This window comes from Bidens hawaiensis, unplaced genomic scaffold (assembly GCF_021521415.1).
Source record: "Bidens hawaiensis isolate Kalapana, Puna unplaced genomic scaffold, B.hawaiensis_p1.1 tig00010809_1, whole genome shotgun sequence".
NCBI lineage: Eukaryota > Viridiplantae > Streptophyta > Magnoliopsida > Asterales > Asteraceae > Bidens > Bidens hawaiensis.
This window is the reverse complement of record NW_027491831.1, coordinates 31,389-47,373: the sequence shown is the minus strand read 5'-3', so window position 1 is coordinate 47,373 and position 15,985 is coordinate 31,389. Positions and strand designations below refer to the sequence as shown.

At 34.6% G+C, this 15,985-nt stretch overlaps 1 protein-coding gene across 1 annotated transcript; it reads right to left on the bottom strand.

Annotated features, from left to right (window-relative positions):
* Positions 1 to 11,900: 11,900 nt before the first annotated feature.
* On the bottom strand, positions 11,901 to 13,734 carry LOC143536461 (GDSL esterase/lipase At1g29660-like). Its single transcript, XM_077030444.1, has 5 exons — positions 13,268 to 13,734; positions 13,044 to 13,168; positions 12,642 to 12,885; positions 12,310 to 12,549; positions 11,901 to 12,224 (listed from the first exon to the last, which is right to left on the bottom strand). The coding sequence occupies exons 1-5, from the start codon at positions 13,515 to 13,517 to the stop codon at positions 12,010 to 12,012; spliced, it is 1,074 nt and encodes a 357-aa protein (XP_076886559.1). The 5' UTR covers positions 13,518 to 13,734; the 3' UTR covers positions 11,901 to 12,009.
* Positions 13,735 to 15,985: the final 2,251 nt, after the last annotated feature.

The following is a 15,985-nucleotide window of genomic DNA, read 5'->3' as shown; positions in this document are numbered from 1 at the left end:
ACCTGCATGCATACTAAAATTCAGCTACGCTGAGTGAGTTCTAGTTAATCAGGCAACATATAATACATTCATATACTACATACTTGACACACTTTATTTTCTTTCGTACATAAATAAGTACATACCTTCATTCTTACTTTCATTCATTCTTATTTTATCTTACTCTACATACATACTTATACGTTTTAAAGAGCCTTTCGCCCTAAAACCTCACATATATTATTAGGGTCTACCACCCTTCTTCACATATATTATTAGGGTATGCCACCCTCTTACCATACAACCATACATACCTTTCTTTATATTTATTATATACACTTTCATACATACTCTGAATATTTTCTATATCATACATATATCATTCATACATCATTCATAACACATTCACATAACATACACTTACCACTTAAGGTAAGTGTATTAACTAATCACATCGAGTATGCACATAGCCACGAAAACATAACAAGGAAATGAGGCTAGAAACTCACTTGTGTCTTGTGCTTCTTAGAGTTAACTATAATACCCCTCCTTAGTTGTGCACGGCTAACTATGTAACAATTGTAAGTAAATTAACTACCTCTAACTATATCATACTTCTATGCTAGTGTAACCCCTAGCTAACGAGGGTCCGGGGACAGCGGACCTTAGCGGGGTGCAAGGGGCAGAGCCCTTGGCTGGAAACTTAAGTTTGAACTAATCGAAGGGAAATTCTAATCGAATGGAAATTATAATCGAATGACAGATTCTAATCGAATGACAGATTTTAATCGAATGGCAGATTCTATTCAAATCAAATTTGATTCGATTACTTTGCCCATTTGATTCGATTAAATTGCCCACTTGATTCGATAACTTTGTCTGTTCGATTCGATTACTTTGCCCATTCGATTCGATTACTTTTCCCACTCGATTCGATTACTTTGTCCATTCCATTTGATTACTTTTCGTTTGAATATGATTTTATTCCCATCATTTTCCATCCTTCTTTTCGACGCATTTTGCACGTCATGCATAATAAATGAGTCTAGAACTTTAACCATATTGTTTCCTTGCACTAACCCGGTCCAAAAACTACCTGTTTGTCTCGTTTCATTCAAAACATCTCGTTTACGTTCAAGTTTATATTTTTCTTGCATAATAATGCCCGATTTTCCCTAGTATCAAATCTTAGGGCAAACCAACCTTAAAAACGCAACCTTTAATCTAAAACGTAACTTTTTGGCTCACTTCTAGCTACGGGTTAGATTCAACGTGTGATTATGGACGTTTTTCTTGCTTGTATGATGAAGATCTAACACAAACCTTCTTGGTTCGGATTCAAATATGATCCGTAAAGGAAGAGGAGTGTTTGTGTGTTATGGAGGCTAGAAGATGGAAATGAGGGTTTTAGGGAGGTTTAAGGGGGTTTATATACCCTTAAGCCCATAGACCTAAGGCACATCACCATCTCTTACTCCCTCGTTATCCAAGCCCACACTATATTATTTTTATTTAACTTAGCTAAATAATAACACACCATCAAGCAAACGAAATTCTTTTATTTATTATTATCAAAAATGGTATGTTACAATATGACCACACTCCTGCAAGAGGTTCTTGCCAGATGTCCATATATTTTCCTATGGGTTAATTTTCTCTACAGGAAACCGGCAAGGCTATTTGTAGTGAATGATTGTATGCATTCAACTATCGGGGTTCAACAAGGCAATCCTTTAGGACCCCTTCTCTTTGCATTAGCTTTACCCCCCATTCATTGAGTACGAGATGGTTGCATGTTACTTTTCCATGCATGGTACTTAGATGATGGCACGATTATAGGAGACGCCATTAGATATTATTAGATCCAAGGGGCCAAGTTTGGGGTTTGAGCTTAATATTAAAAAGACCGAAGTATTTTGGCCGTTGTGCAATGGGGTAAAGGTAAAAGTATGTTTATTTCCTATCGGGATTGGGAGACCGGAGTTAGGGGTAAAACTCCTTGGAGGTGCGGTTAGCCGGGACGTTGGGTTTATCAGTAGTTTGGCCATTACCAGAGCTTCAAGATTAGTGGAACTAATGAGATGTCTTACTCGCCTGTGTGAGCTTCTCTTGCTTCGCTCAATATATACGGGTGGCTAAGTTATTGTTCGGACTCGAACATGTCAGCCTATGTTTGTTAAGGAAGTTGTCTTTAATTTTAACAAAGAGCTTTGAGCGGCGAATGAGGATATTATAGAATGTGGGGGTCCGTTTTTTGGGGATACTCAATGGAGACTAGCCTCTCTCCATATCCATTTTGGTTGTTTGGGGTCATATTCAGCTGAGGATGTTTCCACCTATGCTTTCTTAGCCTCGAGTGCACAATCTTGGAAGTTACATGACCACATTTTGCGTAATTGTGGTGTTCAATTATCTGATTCCCATTTTGGTTGTGCGCTAGATTGTTTGCAAAATTCTGTTCTCGATCTTGATTGTGGCGGGTTCGCTAATAAGGACACCCCCCCCCCAAATCCCAAAATGCTTTGGCGAGTGCCCTTTATAGTAAATTCTCCAAAGTTTAGCAGAAAAGTTTGGCATGTTCTCAAAGAGAGATATTAGAATGTCTTCAGGCTCCTCATGGACTTTTTGACTGTCACCCCCATCGAAGGATTAGGCCGGCACATGTCAGCAGTGGAGTACCGATCCATTCTTAAATATCGTTTAACGATCCCCCTCTTCCCAGTTGATGAGCGTAGCCTGATCTGTCGTAAAGTTTGGTTAATAATTTTGGTGAACACGCGGTTCATTTCAAAGAGCTCCCGAGGTTTAAATATAGACATGATTTGGTCAAATATTTCCTTTGTGACGTGTTAAAACGAGCGGGAATCTCGTGAAAAAAATACAAAGGCTCTTGTAAATTTCTTGTCGGATCCGCGTGAAGAAAGGTCTACTCTCCGACTAGCGGACATTCTTGTGTTTGGAATGGCGGGGGGAAGCATGTTTGTGTGGACCTTAATGGGATGTCCCCTCTTGCCGGGCTTAGAGACAACGAGTTTGTTGCTAGGCAGGTCGTGCTAAAGACAGAAGCAAGAAAAATTGCTAAGCACAAGAAGGCGTGTGTTGAGAATCAACATACCTTCATTCATTTTGCTTTTGATACATTTGGGTTCCTTGCCTCCGATGGTGCTACGTTTCTAAAAAGAGTTCAGACGGTCATGCATAGAAACTCAATGACGCCGAAAAACGATAACTTTGTTTTTTAAGCAGGATCGGTTTTGCCATTCAAAAGGAGGTGGCGGCGCAACTTGTTGCTCACTTACCTGTCTCTCTATTGTTATTTGATATTTTAAATAAAAATAACCTATGATGATGAATGAACCTGAACTCGATCGATATCTAAATATTTGGGTGAGTAATGGGATGATTGGATGAGTATTATTTCGAGTATGAGATCAGGTATAAAATCAGTGTTAAAAATTTTTCAGAAGTATAAGACGGATATAATATTTGCCCGACAATCAAAAAAATAGTCCTGTTAGGTTGTTATATAGTTAAGTTATAAATAAAAAGTGTAGAAATTGGTTTTTAGGAAAAAGATAAATTAATTATTAACCTAAAGAATCTTTTGACAATATGATTAGAAACCCGTGTTTTAATGTAATATTTTTTGCCACATCTAGAGAGAGTCATTCAAAAAAGGTAAAAGATAGGTAAAAAAGAGCAATGGTTATTCATACACTATTTTTGTTTATTCACACACCCTCTTAATACACACCCTATCTATATATACACCCCATAAAGGGTGTATGAATAACACATCAAAAAAAAAGAGTAACAAATAGCCGTTATGGGAGTCAAGTGTTGTCGGATAACTACCTAATATGGGTACATACACCAATCATTTACGCGTCTGTTGACTTTGGAACTTCTTATGTATCTTTTTTACTTTTTAAAGGCAATGGCTATTCACACACATTTTTGGATAATTATAAACTATTTTAACACACATTTTATCTATTATGTACACCCTCTTTAAAGAGAGAGGGTGTATGAATAACACATTCCTTTTTAAATGCGTTATGTTATGTCTCTGACGTCCTTTATATGTTAACAGTGCACAAACCATCAATCAATCAATCAATCATGCACAGTGGAATCCCACCCATAGCAAAGCTATAAGTAGGGTCTGGGGAGGGTGGGATGTAAGCACACCGTACCTCTATCCGATGGGATAGAGAGGTGGCTTCCAGTGAGACCCTCAGCTCAAAGTAACATACTATGTGAGAAAATAAGTGGCATCAACGTACAATAGTAGTAAAATTGATAATAACACTTAGTAAAATTACCAATACATGTATAGATAACCACATAGAACTATTTGAGAAGAGAAACATAATGGTGTGTAACCAAAATCAGGAAATGAAACAAAACAAACCCTCTAAGGTATTCCTTTCTCCCTAAAAATCCTTAGCCTTAATTCTAAGTTCCAAGAATTCCTATCCTCAACCATGTCCTCTGAGAGGTTTGGGTCTAGCAAATCATGTCTAATCCTCTCGTCCCAAGTCAATTTAGGTCGGCCTATACCCCTCCTCCCCCCTATAGTAATGTTTTCTACGGATCTAACAGGGTTTGTCAACTGTCTTCTCTTCACATGTCCAAACCATCTCAATCTCCACTCTCTTATCTTGTCGGATATGTTAGCTACTCCTAATCTCTCCCGAAACACCTTGTTTCTTATTCGGTCTAACCTTGTGTGCCCACACATCCGGCGTAACATTCTCATCTCTGCTACCTCAATTTTCCGCTCTTGTACCTTCTTGATGACCCAACAATCTGTTCCATATAACATTGCAGGTCTAACTGCAACCCTGTAAAATTTTCCCTTTAGTTTAGTTGGGAATCTCTTGTCGCAGAATATACCTGTGGCTGCTCTCCATCCACACCATCCTACTTGAACTCGATGTGCCACATCGCAGTCTAATTCTCCATCGCTCTGGACAAATGATCCTAGATACTTGAACTTGTTACCTGCATGACCACTTGCCCTTCAATGGTGATCTGAAAGTCCTCATTGTCATTTACCCCACTAAAATCACAGTGTAGGTACTCCATCTTAGAGCGATTAATCCTTAATCCTTTTGTCTCTAAGGTTGTTCGCCACTCCTCTAGCCTCCCGTTTAGTACTTGTTTACTCTCAGCAACTAACACAATATCGTCTGCGAACAACATGCACCACGAGAGTGTCTCTTGAATTGACTTTGATAACTAATCCAGGACTACTGCAAAAAGAAACAGACTCAACGTTGACCCCTGTTGAAGGCCTACCTCCACGGGGAAGAAATTGGTATCCCCCACTGGCGCACGGACACTTGTTGCACTCCTGGTATACATATCCATAATAACCTCTATATATTTCCTTGGAACCCTTCTACCCTGTAGGCACTTCCAAAGAACTTTGCGTGGCACACTATCGTACGCCCTTTCTAGGTCAATAAACACCATATAAAGGTCGCGCTTCTTCTCCCTATACTTATTCATTAATCTTCTTATAATGTGTATTGCCTCTGTGGTGGAACGCCCCGGCATGAAACCAAACTGGTTCATCGTAACCTGAGTTTCCCGTCTAAGTCTAACCTCTATCACTCTATCACTCCCTATACTTAACAGTGCACAAACATATTTCTTTAATTTCTTGTGTCTTAACTGACCGTACTCTCTAGTTTAAAAGCATCGTTGTTTCTCTTAGTCAGATTATATTGTCTTAACTGGATTCACGCTGGGTTCAAAGTTTAGCTTGGGCATTCTCTGAGGAGACCGTATCGCCGACTGCCACTTGACAGTCGTTGTGCCACCACAAGAGTATAACTCTCTGGTGTAACACATGGTGTAACTAAAACCTAGTTGAGCTCGGGATTCGAAATGACAACCTCGCAATATGACCTAACTCAAATCTCTCACTGTTAATATCCACCAAAGTGCCACAAGTAAGGATTAAACTTGAGTCTCTACAGAATAACTTAAACTTCCTACCACTAGATCAAAATTAGGATAAGTGCACATATATCTATAGACTATTATGTGAATTTAAGATTGTGAGTTGAAATTTTGTTTTCGTATGCTTTTGAGTTACTTTATTGTATGTGTTACACAACGGGTTCTTTTTAAATTTCAGTTCTTTTTGTTTCCTAAAACATAATTTAAAAACAAAAATAAAAAAAACCTTGTTAACATAACTTAAAAGGGTGTTGAGCATGTTCCATGCTTATTTTGACAGTGTTGTAGCCTCATTTAATCTCCACCATGTAAGAATAAATATATCTTATTTATATATTTATTATCTATAATTGATTAAAATAATTATATTATATCTAATAATATATTAGCGTGGTAATTCTTGATGAATCATATTATTTTTACTAGTTAATAAAGGGTTTGGGTGTGTGTATGTATGTGTGTGTATATATATATATATATAGGGGTGAGTAATGTACGATAATCGCTTAATGTTCATTACGTACACGAAATACGTTCCACTAAAACGTTCAAGCAAGAATCACAAAACTTTAAACGTTCAAGGTTAAAAATACTAATACGTTCAACAAATTCACAACCTTTAAACGTTCAAAGGTTAAACCTTTAACGTTCAGGTTTAAAGTTTATCAAAATTGATCGATTAAAACTTCAAATTGATGATTAACTGGATTGATTTCAAGGTTAATTGATCAATTAGGTTCAACAATTTCAATTTCAATTTCAATTGCTCAATTTGAGAACTGACCTGTGAGCAACTATTGATGGTTGTGTCGGAAGAAGATGGTGGTCATGACGGTAGACGATGGTCGCGACGGTGGATGGTGGACGGAATCATTGAACGACGATGGTGAAGGTGGACGGAATCGACGGGAGAAGAGGTTGACGGAGGCCGGCTCGCGTAATTGTGATTTTAGGGTTAGCATGGTTATTGAAGATCGACGTTCCAGAATGTCGCGTACCTATTGTACGATAATAGATTAATGTATCGGATCTTTTACCTATATATCTATATAGGGTTAGTATCATTTAAGAACTCTAAAAAAATTAAGAACTCTTAGAAACTCTAAACGACCAAACATTTTTTAAATTTTTTTATACATTAACATTATTTAATAGTAGTTTTATCATATTTTATATAAAAAATTTTTGTTACATATATTAATCACAAGTTTATATATGTGCAAAATTTATGTACTAACAAATTTACATGATATGTGTAAAACAAAATATAGATATGTATAAAAACTCTTTCAAAACTGTAATCGTAAATATAGATATAAAACATGATAAAGCTACACTCAAGTAACATTAAAATACAAAATAATTTATAAAAAACATTAGTTTTCAAGAGTTCCTTCAAGTTCATAAATAATTTAACAGTTCTGTAATGATACTCATTCTCTCTCTCTCTCTCTCTCTCTCTCTCTCTCTCTCTATATATATATATATATATATATATATATATATATATATGATAAGGATCATTTGAGAACCATTTTGAAACTGAGAACCTTGAAACTTTTTTCGACCACAAAAAATATTCTTTTAAAAAAATTATAAAAAATTATAAAACAAAAAAAACACGAAAATAAAAAAAGTAGAAAAACCAATTTTTTTTTATTTTTTATCCAAGTATCCTAAAATATATAAAAAAAATTTTAAAAATATCGGTTTTGCAAAATTATACATATATGTGTAATACGTATTTATTAATTTTATACACGATATTCTTTATACATATACGTACAATTAAGATAAATGATAATGTATATATGTCTAAAATATGTAAATCGAGATTACATAAAGATATACATATGTGTATAATTAGTGTATAACTATGTTTTTTTTTTCGCGAAACCGGAATGAAAAATAAATTTTTTTTAAAATAAACTTTTTTTAAATTTTCGTTTTTCTTTTGTTTTATAATTTTTTATATAATTTTTAAGGTGTTTTTTATATGATCTAAAATGATACTTAAAGTTCTCAATTTCAAAAGTTTACTTAAGATCCTTACTATATATATATATATATATATATATATATAGGGTTTGGATTGACTACAAATGAAATTAACGTACTAAACGTGAGAATCAAGTAGAGTAATTATGTAATTACATAATTACTCTATTTGATTCTCATGTTTAGCACGTTAATTTCATTTGAACGGGAACTTTCCCTTGTATATATATATATGTATATGATGTGCTAAAAGTAGTCAAATAATTATTAACTAAAACTAGTCAAATGCTCGCGCGATGCGGCTGGGTACACACATAAAAACCGCATCGAACGGTAGCCTCCTTGCAATGGTATGCATGTAACACGACATTAGACTCTTAACAGGTGCCGGTAAGCGTGTGTGTGCGCAATCTGGTGACGGTACGCGCCATAACGAGTTTGGGGATGAAATTTTCGAGGATACGGATTAAGAAGTCCATAGTGAAAGATATTAAACAAATAATCAAATAATCGATCCGACACCATTCTAACCTGAAACCTATTCTAATCTGGCCTCTTTCAATCTGAACCATCTGGGCCTGAATATAACCAAATTAATCTTTTTTTATCGACTCATTTCGACCATAACCCGTTATAACCCATGACCCGAACTTGCATGAACCGACCCGTTTTCGGTCCTAACCGGCTACCACGTAAAATGTTATTTTTCAAATATTAAGGAACTATAGCAATACTATACTCAAATTAAAGAGAAAAAAATTCTCGTTTTTATGGTGTAATGTTTTAAAAAAAAATATGAACGTGTGAAAAAGTTATAGTCGTTTTAATATCACGGGGGTAGTTGATTTAAAATAAGGGGGTAATATGTAACTATTCATCAAATTAACAAAAACTTGATCTAAGTTGAAGGATAATAGTTGTAAATATTTTTTAACCAAATAATACTAACCGCAATGTAGATTGTACCTAAAGCAATCAAGGTTGTACCTAAAAAAATTAAGAAGTCCCTTGGATTTGCTTTATATATAGTATAAATTACGCTAAACTAGACACTAAGTAATACTCTAGACTCTTAAACTTAACTTAACCACTAACCGGCAAGTGTACCAGTCGACTCTAGTACAGCTAAGTAAGTCCGGATATCGAACCCACGAGACTCTATAAATTACGAAACTAGCAAATTAGACTCGACTAAAGACACAACTATTTAATAATAATGTTTGAGGGGGGGAGGGGGGTTAAACTTAATAACTAAATCCTAATTAATAATTAACTATTAAATTAATTGAAACCTAAGTAATAATTAACTAATGATTAAATAACAAACTCTAGTTATTAAACTAATACTTAATTAATTAAATCAAAACCATAATTGAATTAATAATAATAAACTATTAAAAACACTTAAATTAATTCAGATGATAAAAGCAACTATCTAGGCTAGAATCCCCTAAGTTATGGCTATCAACTAACTGGGAAACTTAAGTTATGAAACTGGGTTCGTAAAATAGACCCTTGACAGAAAACCCGAACAGGACCCTTGACCTTTAAGAAGACACTTATGAATTTCTAACAAGTTTTAAGACTCACCGGTTATATGATTAAACTTCCTTACGGTTATTTAATAATTTATGTCTAAGTATCTTTATGACAAAATCCTACCTTACAACACGAAAATCAAAGATAGCCAAGTAGACTCAATTGACTTAATAGACTAAGCTGACAATCAAACCTATACGGACTCCTTACGAAGAACTAAATCTAGCAATCTTGTCCAACAAAGATCTATCAATAACCTATCACCTTACAGCTTTCTAGGCTAGCAGCTTACTTTTATCTATATAATTAGTTTTGTTGTTTCTATGATCTTAATGCATATCAATCATAAACTAGTGAAGAACACACAGTAAATGATCTAACAAAACCCTATCCTATAAAACAATCACCAATGGCAATGTGGAACAATAAATCCAAGTAAATAAAACCAAGCAATCATACGCATCAATTAATTCAAACTCAACGCTTTACTTAAAACATAAAATCCATAACGAAAAGAAATCCCAATCAAAATCAAACCAAACAAAGGTTCATCACGACCTAGGTATTTTATGAAATTTAGCCTAGCATCGTGTAATCTAAATCAAACAAAACAAATAAAACCGAAAACATGGTGAAAATATAAAGAACGGGAAATCAGAGATGATAAACCACGTAATCTTCACTCGCTGACGTCTAACTCTTCACCGACTGTTCTCGTGCCTTTCAAACCTCCAAGAAACTCGAATAATAGCTCTCCAAAACTCCAAATTCGTATGGTGGCAGCAGGTTATGTTTAGGTTAAAGTTAGGGATGCTTATATACTGAAAACAGGGCCCAACAATTAACGAAAATGACCAAAAACATAACAGCATCATCATCTAGGCGCCGGGCGGCCAGTGTGCCCCTTGGGGTCACGCGGCGCGGCATGTGGGGGTAGGGTGGCCGGTCAGACTGGCCTGGTCTGACCGGTTCTCTGTCCGGTTCCTTCCTGACGCGTTCCGGATCCTCGTTTTGGCTCTTTTTGACTCGCTTTTCGCCCTTTTCGATCACGATCAACTTCCGGAACCTACGAAAGATAAAAGTGTTAGTAATATACAAATCTTGACTAAAATGAACATATTCTATTAAAATGTTAAATAAAATATACACGAAAACATAAATATTTAGCATTATATCAATATATATATATATTCATGTTTAGGCAAGGTTGTCTTTGTGATCATCAACTATGCCCCATCATTTTTCAAAGTCTCACCTCCCACCATCGAGACGAGGTTGTTGAACATCTTTGACAATTGTCATTAGGATGCTAACGATCGCTAGTACCAATTGATGCAAGACAGAATTGTAAATGGCCGCGTCAGGCGAGATGAAAAGGAAAACCAAGAACAAGAGAAAAATGGTTTAAAGTAGAAATGTGACAAACATCGCCAAATTTTCGAATTTTAAATAAGGTAATTAAATACTGAATTTATAGACAAAAAAAAATACCAACAAAATTCATGTGTTGGTGACAACGATTTTCTTATCAACTGTAAAATCACGAAAATCTTCAAATTCAGTTTGAGATTCATTCACTCTCACCAATTTGTGTATGATTTCATTAATTAGGCTATATGTCTCTCATCTATGTGTGGTGTTGTTACACTTCCCATAAGAATATATGAGAATCATCGTTATCCCAAATAGGGTTGTTCGTGAGCCAAACTAACCGCGCTAGGGTATGCTCAAATGCAACTCGTTTACAAACTGAGCGGCTTGACTCGGTTCGGCTCATTATAATTTAAAACATATAAACCAAGAAACTTGCCAAAAATGTATATAGTTTCATCATATCTTTTGGACTTTTGAAAGATAGCTTCAATAGTCATCCAATATACGTCCCTAAAGGCTAGTTCCTGAATGCGGAAAACGTCTTGAGCCGTCATATATACATAAAATGGGAAACTCACTTGAATGAGAACTGAGGATGAGAATTGCGAAGTCCTGAAAGGCGTAAGGATTTTTAAAACAGACTGAAGAGGGCTAAGGCCTGAGTAGCCGATAGAGATTTGATTTGGTTATGGAACCAGTTTGGATTTTGAGAACTTAGATGATTGATTGTAGGCTTTATAGCCGGATAGTGAGTTTATAAATAGTGAGAGAATTTAAATTGTATATTTGTGTGTGTAACTTAGAAAATAATTCGAGCCAAACAAGTGAGTGTACATTTCCCCATGCTAGCTCATTAACAAATCAAGTTGAAATCGAACGGACATTTTCAAAACGAGCTTTGAGACTTTTGTCTTAATCCCAAAGCCTACCTTGCGAGTTTGGCCGTAGTTTACAAGAAAGAAACAACAATATTTGATTTGCAGGCATATATAGTTCTCATTATTACAAGGCGGATATTGCTAATGAATACTTTAAATGTAAACATACACATTATAAGATGTTATATATTATCATCATTTGAATTGCTTATTGGTAATGAATACATAGAATCACAAAAGAATACGTATCATCTAATCTTATACAAAGTTATAGTCGAGCCAGATGACTAATATCATATGGATATGTATCCGTGGGAGACATTGAAATATATGACCTTGTTGCAATGACAGTGTTTGAAATTTCACTGGGATGAAAACCATCATAAAAAACCGTCAAGGCCCGAAGAAGACAAGGGTTTGAATCCTGAACGCATTGTCCATCATCCCTCACTTGACAACAAGGAGCATTTGGTACTGGTACAGCTGCATCCAAACATTCTATTTAGTAAATTTAATCCTTAACAAAAATATAAATATGATATGATGTTAATTTGCGCTAGTGCTATACCTCCCTGTGGTGCTGATATACCAGTGAGGTTAATGAAAGTGAATCTTGCATCTTGATAATCAGAGTTGAGCTCAGTAACAAGACTCTTGAGCTTGTCATTAAATAGATTAACCGCGTTATTGATCCACTCGACGCAAGGTTTCCCCCCAGTGCCGAACCTTGTTATCTCAGCTGGGGTGCACCCTATTTGACCTAGGCCAAACACAGCAAATTTCCTAGCTCCCATATTGTATATCGTCTATCATACGAATAATATTAAAAAAAAAAAGAGATATATATTTGAACATAACCATACCATACTCCAAAGGGAAAATAACAAAGATTGTGTATCTTAAGTTGTTGAGAGTATTGTTGCACAAGAACCAGAGCATATTGATCAGACGTGTATGTGTTGTTCGTCGGGTAAATGCTTGGTATCAAGTAGTTATTTATGTAGTCGTTGCTTCCTATATTTGACAAGTAAATGCATTTCTTAAGGTATTCATCGGTAAATGTCTTGTTGTCTTGTAAGGCAGAAAGACGCGAAATTGTTTTTTCGTGATTATGTAATTGTCTATCCATGCTGATCCGATCTCCCTGAAATGAGAGAATACAACCAAATATAAAACAAAGTTTCTAGCTTCGTCTGAATTGAAAACAGAATCATAAGAAGAAAAGGTTGACTTTCCATGGTCCATGGATATCAAGAGAACCGAAAAATAAAATAAACTAGTTACGCCACAAATGATGATTACCAAATGACTTCCGGATTCCTCTCTAATACCGGCACTACCACTACCGTAGTTTACGCCTGTGCTGATCTCTTGGTCCGTTGCGGTAGCATAAGGTGGAATGAACTTGGAAAAACCTAGAAGTTGACCTGAAATCAAGAATTTAACGATATGTTAACATCAATATATTAATTAACAACCTTTATTTCTCTTCAAAATGTCCTATTAATGCGATACGATTCACATACCGATGATGTCAGCGACAGTGCGGCCATTGGTGAATCTACCGCTGACACCTTGTGGAAAATCAATCCCATAAGGCTGGTAGTTGGCTTTAGCTTTCGTTGTGAGTCCATTGTTATTGCCACTATCGACCAACGAGTCTCCAAATATGAAGTAACACGGAACTTGAGGTTCCGCGGCTACTACAAATGTTGTAACATGTAACAACTCTACAAATACGAGGGCATGAAACAATAGGCTAAGTTCACGAGTCATGTTTGTTTGTATACAAAGAGAGTGGGTAACACCGTTTCAAATGCAAAATGATATATATACTGCTTAATTGTAGAAAGATATATAAAAGGCGAGGTTGGCAAGTGGGAATTCTTTATTTTTTTCAACGATGTGGGCAAGTGGGAAAATCAAGTTATTTAACAAGATTAGTTGATACCATGCTTTTGGCGATTACTGATTAAACATGTCATGTGGCATTGAACCAATAATTTTATAATACTATATTAGCGAATATTATTGTTGAATCGGAGTAGTCTATTATATATGTAATATAAAACTAGATCGCAAAATCACGATTAGGGATATAACTGACGTGAAAGTTCGGCGAACAGTTCACTACTAGAAAATAGGCATAATGCAACTTTTTGATAGCAACTTTTTTCAAATTAGTTGTATTTGACTCTAATGCAACTTCATTGAACATAAAGGTTGCATTAGAAGACCTAATGCAACTTTTTTCATAAAATGTTGCATAATTAAACCACATTTGCAACCTTTTTTATGAAAAAGTTGCGTATTTCATTATAAATTGCAACTTTTTCATGAGAGGTTGCAAATTTTATTGAATTTTGCAACTTTTGTTAAAAAGGTTGCGCTGTTAAAACTTAGATACAACTCATATTTTTGAAGGCTATATATATAATTCATTGAAAAGTGACAAAAAAAATAATGACGTTTTATTTCAAATCGTGTAAAAATTAAATAAGTAAATAGATAGAAAAAATAGTGGAAGATACGTGAGTTACATATAAAAATATAAGGAGATAAAAGTAAAGACACTAAAGGCAGAAAAAGTCGCCTGCTTACAAACAAACCTGTACCAACAATAAACAAACAATTACACCGCAGGACCAGACTTGTGTATTTCTGTAAAAATCTATTATTTCAATAGCATATAGCAGCGACCATTTCACACCCTACGACTGCAATAGAAACCTACCAAACTTTATGATCCTCAGTCATCGAAACCTAATTTGTACGCCAATTACACCAATCTTAAAATTAGTTTGATGCTCATTAGTCTATGTTTATATTCAGTTTGATGCGTTAATGTAAAAATTATGTTCAAACTCCCCAACAGTTGCAGTTTAAAAGGTCACTTAAAATAATATGCTTAAATATATAGTATACGAACAAAAAAAGTAATCATCTAACTGTTACAGAATAACGTATACATTTATTGTTTTTTTGTAAAAATTAAAAAGTATCTTTTTTATTAGTAACAATAACATGTTAAGCCAAATAAAAAAAGAAGTATAATGGAAATAAGATTAATTAGTGTCCCATGTTTTAGTCTTTGGTTAGTGATCCATTTGATTGGAGAAGGTCCATTGGATGAAATTTGAAGAGATGTGATACAAGGGGCAAATTGGTCATTTTAGAAAATTTAAACAGGAGATATTATAAAGAAAAATTAGAACTTTTAGTCAATGTTGACCTTTTTTAGCCTACTGTGAAGCCCGGAAATTTTGACATTTTAACTATACGTGGGTCGACGTTTACCATGAAAAAATCAATGGCTTTGCATCTTTCAGTAAAACTAATATTGTGATACAAGATGCAAGTTAAAAACATAAAGAAAAAAAAAAGAAAAGAAAGAAAGAAAAAGCATCTCAGTTACAAGAGGTCTAAAAAGAAATAAGGGTGTTGTTGACTAAAAGGGTGTTATTGCATATATGACTTCTGTCAGTACATGGGTTAATACAATTTTGGCCCGTTAACTAATACTAACCTGCTTGTTTTTATGTTAATTTATCTTTTTAAGGGTTTAAATCTTTAACCATTTGTAGTTCTAAATGTTACCAGGGGCGTTTCAGTAATTTCTGCTTTATTAGAGATTTACCTGTTAACTAGTATCTACTTAAATGTTAGAATTTAACCAGTAAACTAAAAATGACAGTTTTGGCCCGTTAACTAATATTAACCTGTTTGTTTTTATGTTAATGTATATATATTTATAGGTTTGAATCTGTTAATTGTTTGTAGTTTTAAGTGTTAACAAGAGTGCTTCAGCATTTTAAGTTTTATTTGAAATCGACCCGTTAGCTGAAAATTGTTTTTACAATCTTCTGCATAACCACCCAAAAGACAATAATACCCTCCTCTTGAAATTTTAGCAACTAGTATTATTTCTTTTTAATACTTAGTAAAAAAGATAGTTTATCTTAAACCCTAGAAATCATATCCTGTGGTTAAATAAAAGGAGAAATACTTCAAAAAGAAAAAAAATATATACAAGCTAACAAGATTTGAACTTAAGACTTAAGGTTTAATAGACAAAATGCAAAACCAATATGCCATATGAAACTTTGTTTCTCATTCCTGACCAACATATGTAAATTGGGATAAACAAATGAACCCATCAAATTCAATACCAAGATTTTCTATCAGTTAGTTTTATTAATTACTAATAAAACACATCATTGCTCCAGAGTTTCAGTTCCACGTTC

Bases quoted from the DNA above. Each gene is read 5' to 3' on its own strand.
- LOC143536461 (XM_077030444.1), bottom strand. From the start codon at position 13,517: ATGACTCGTGAACTTAGCCTATTGTTTCATGCCCTCGTATTTGTAGAG. The intron at 13,169-13,267 runs GTATGTGAATCG...TCTTGATTTCAG, and splicing joins CACTGTCGCTGACATCATCG to GTCAACTTCTAGGTTTTTCC. The intron at 12,225-12,309 runs GTATAGCACTAG...GTTTGGATGCAG, and splicing joins TATATCAGCACCACAGGGAG to CTGTACCAGTACCAAATGCT.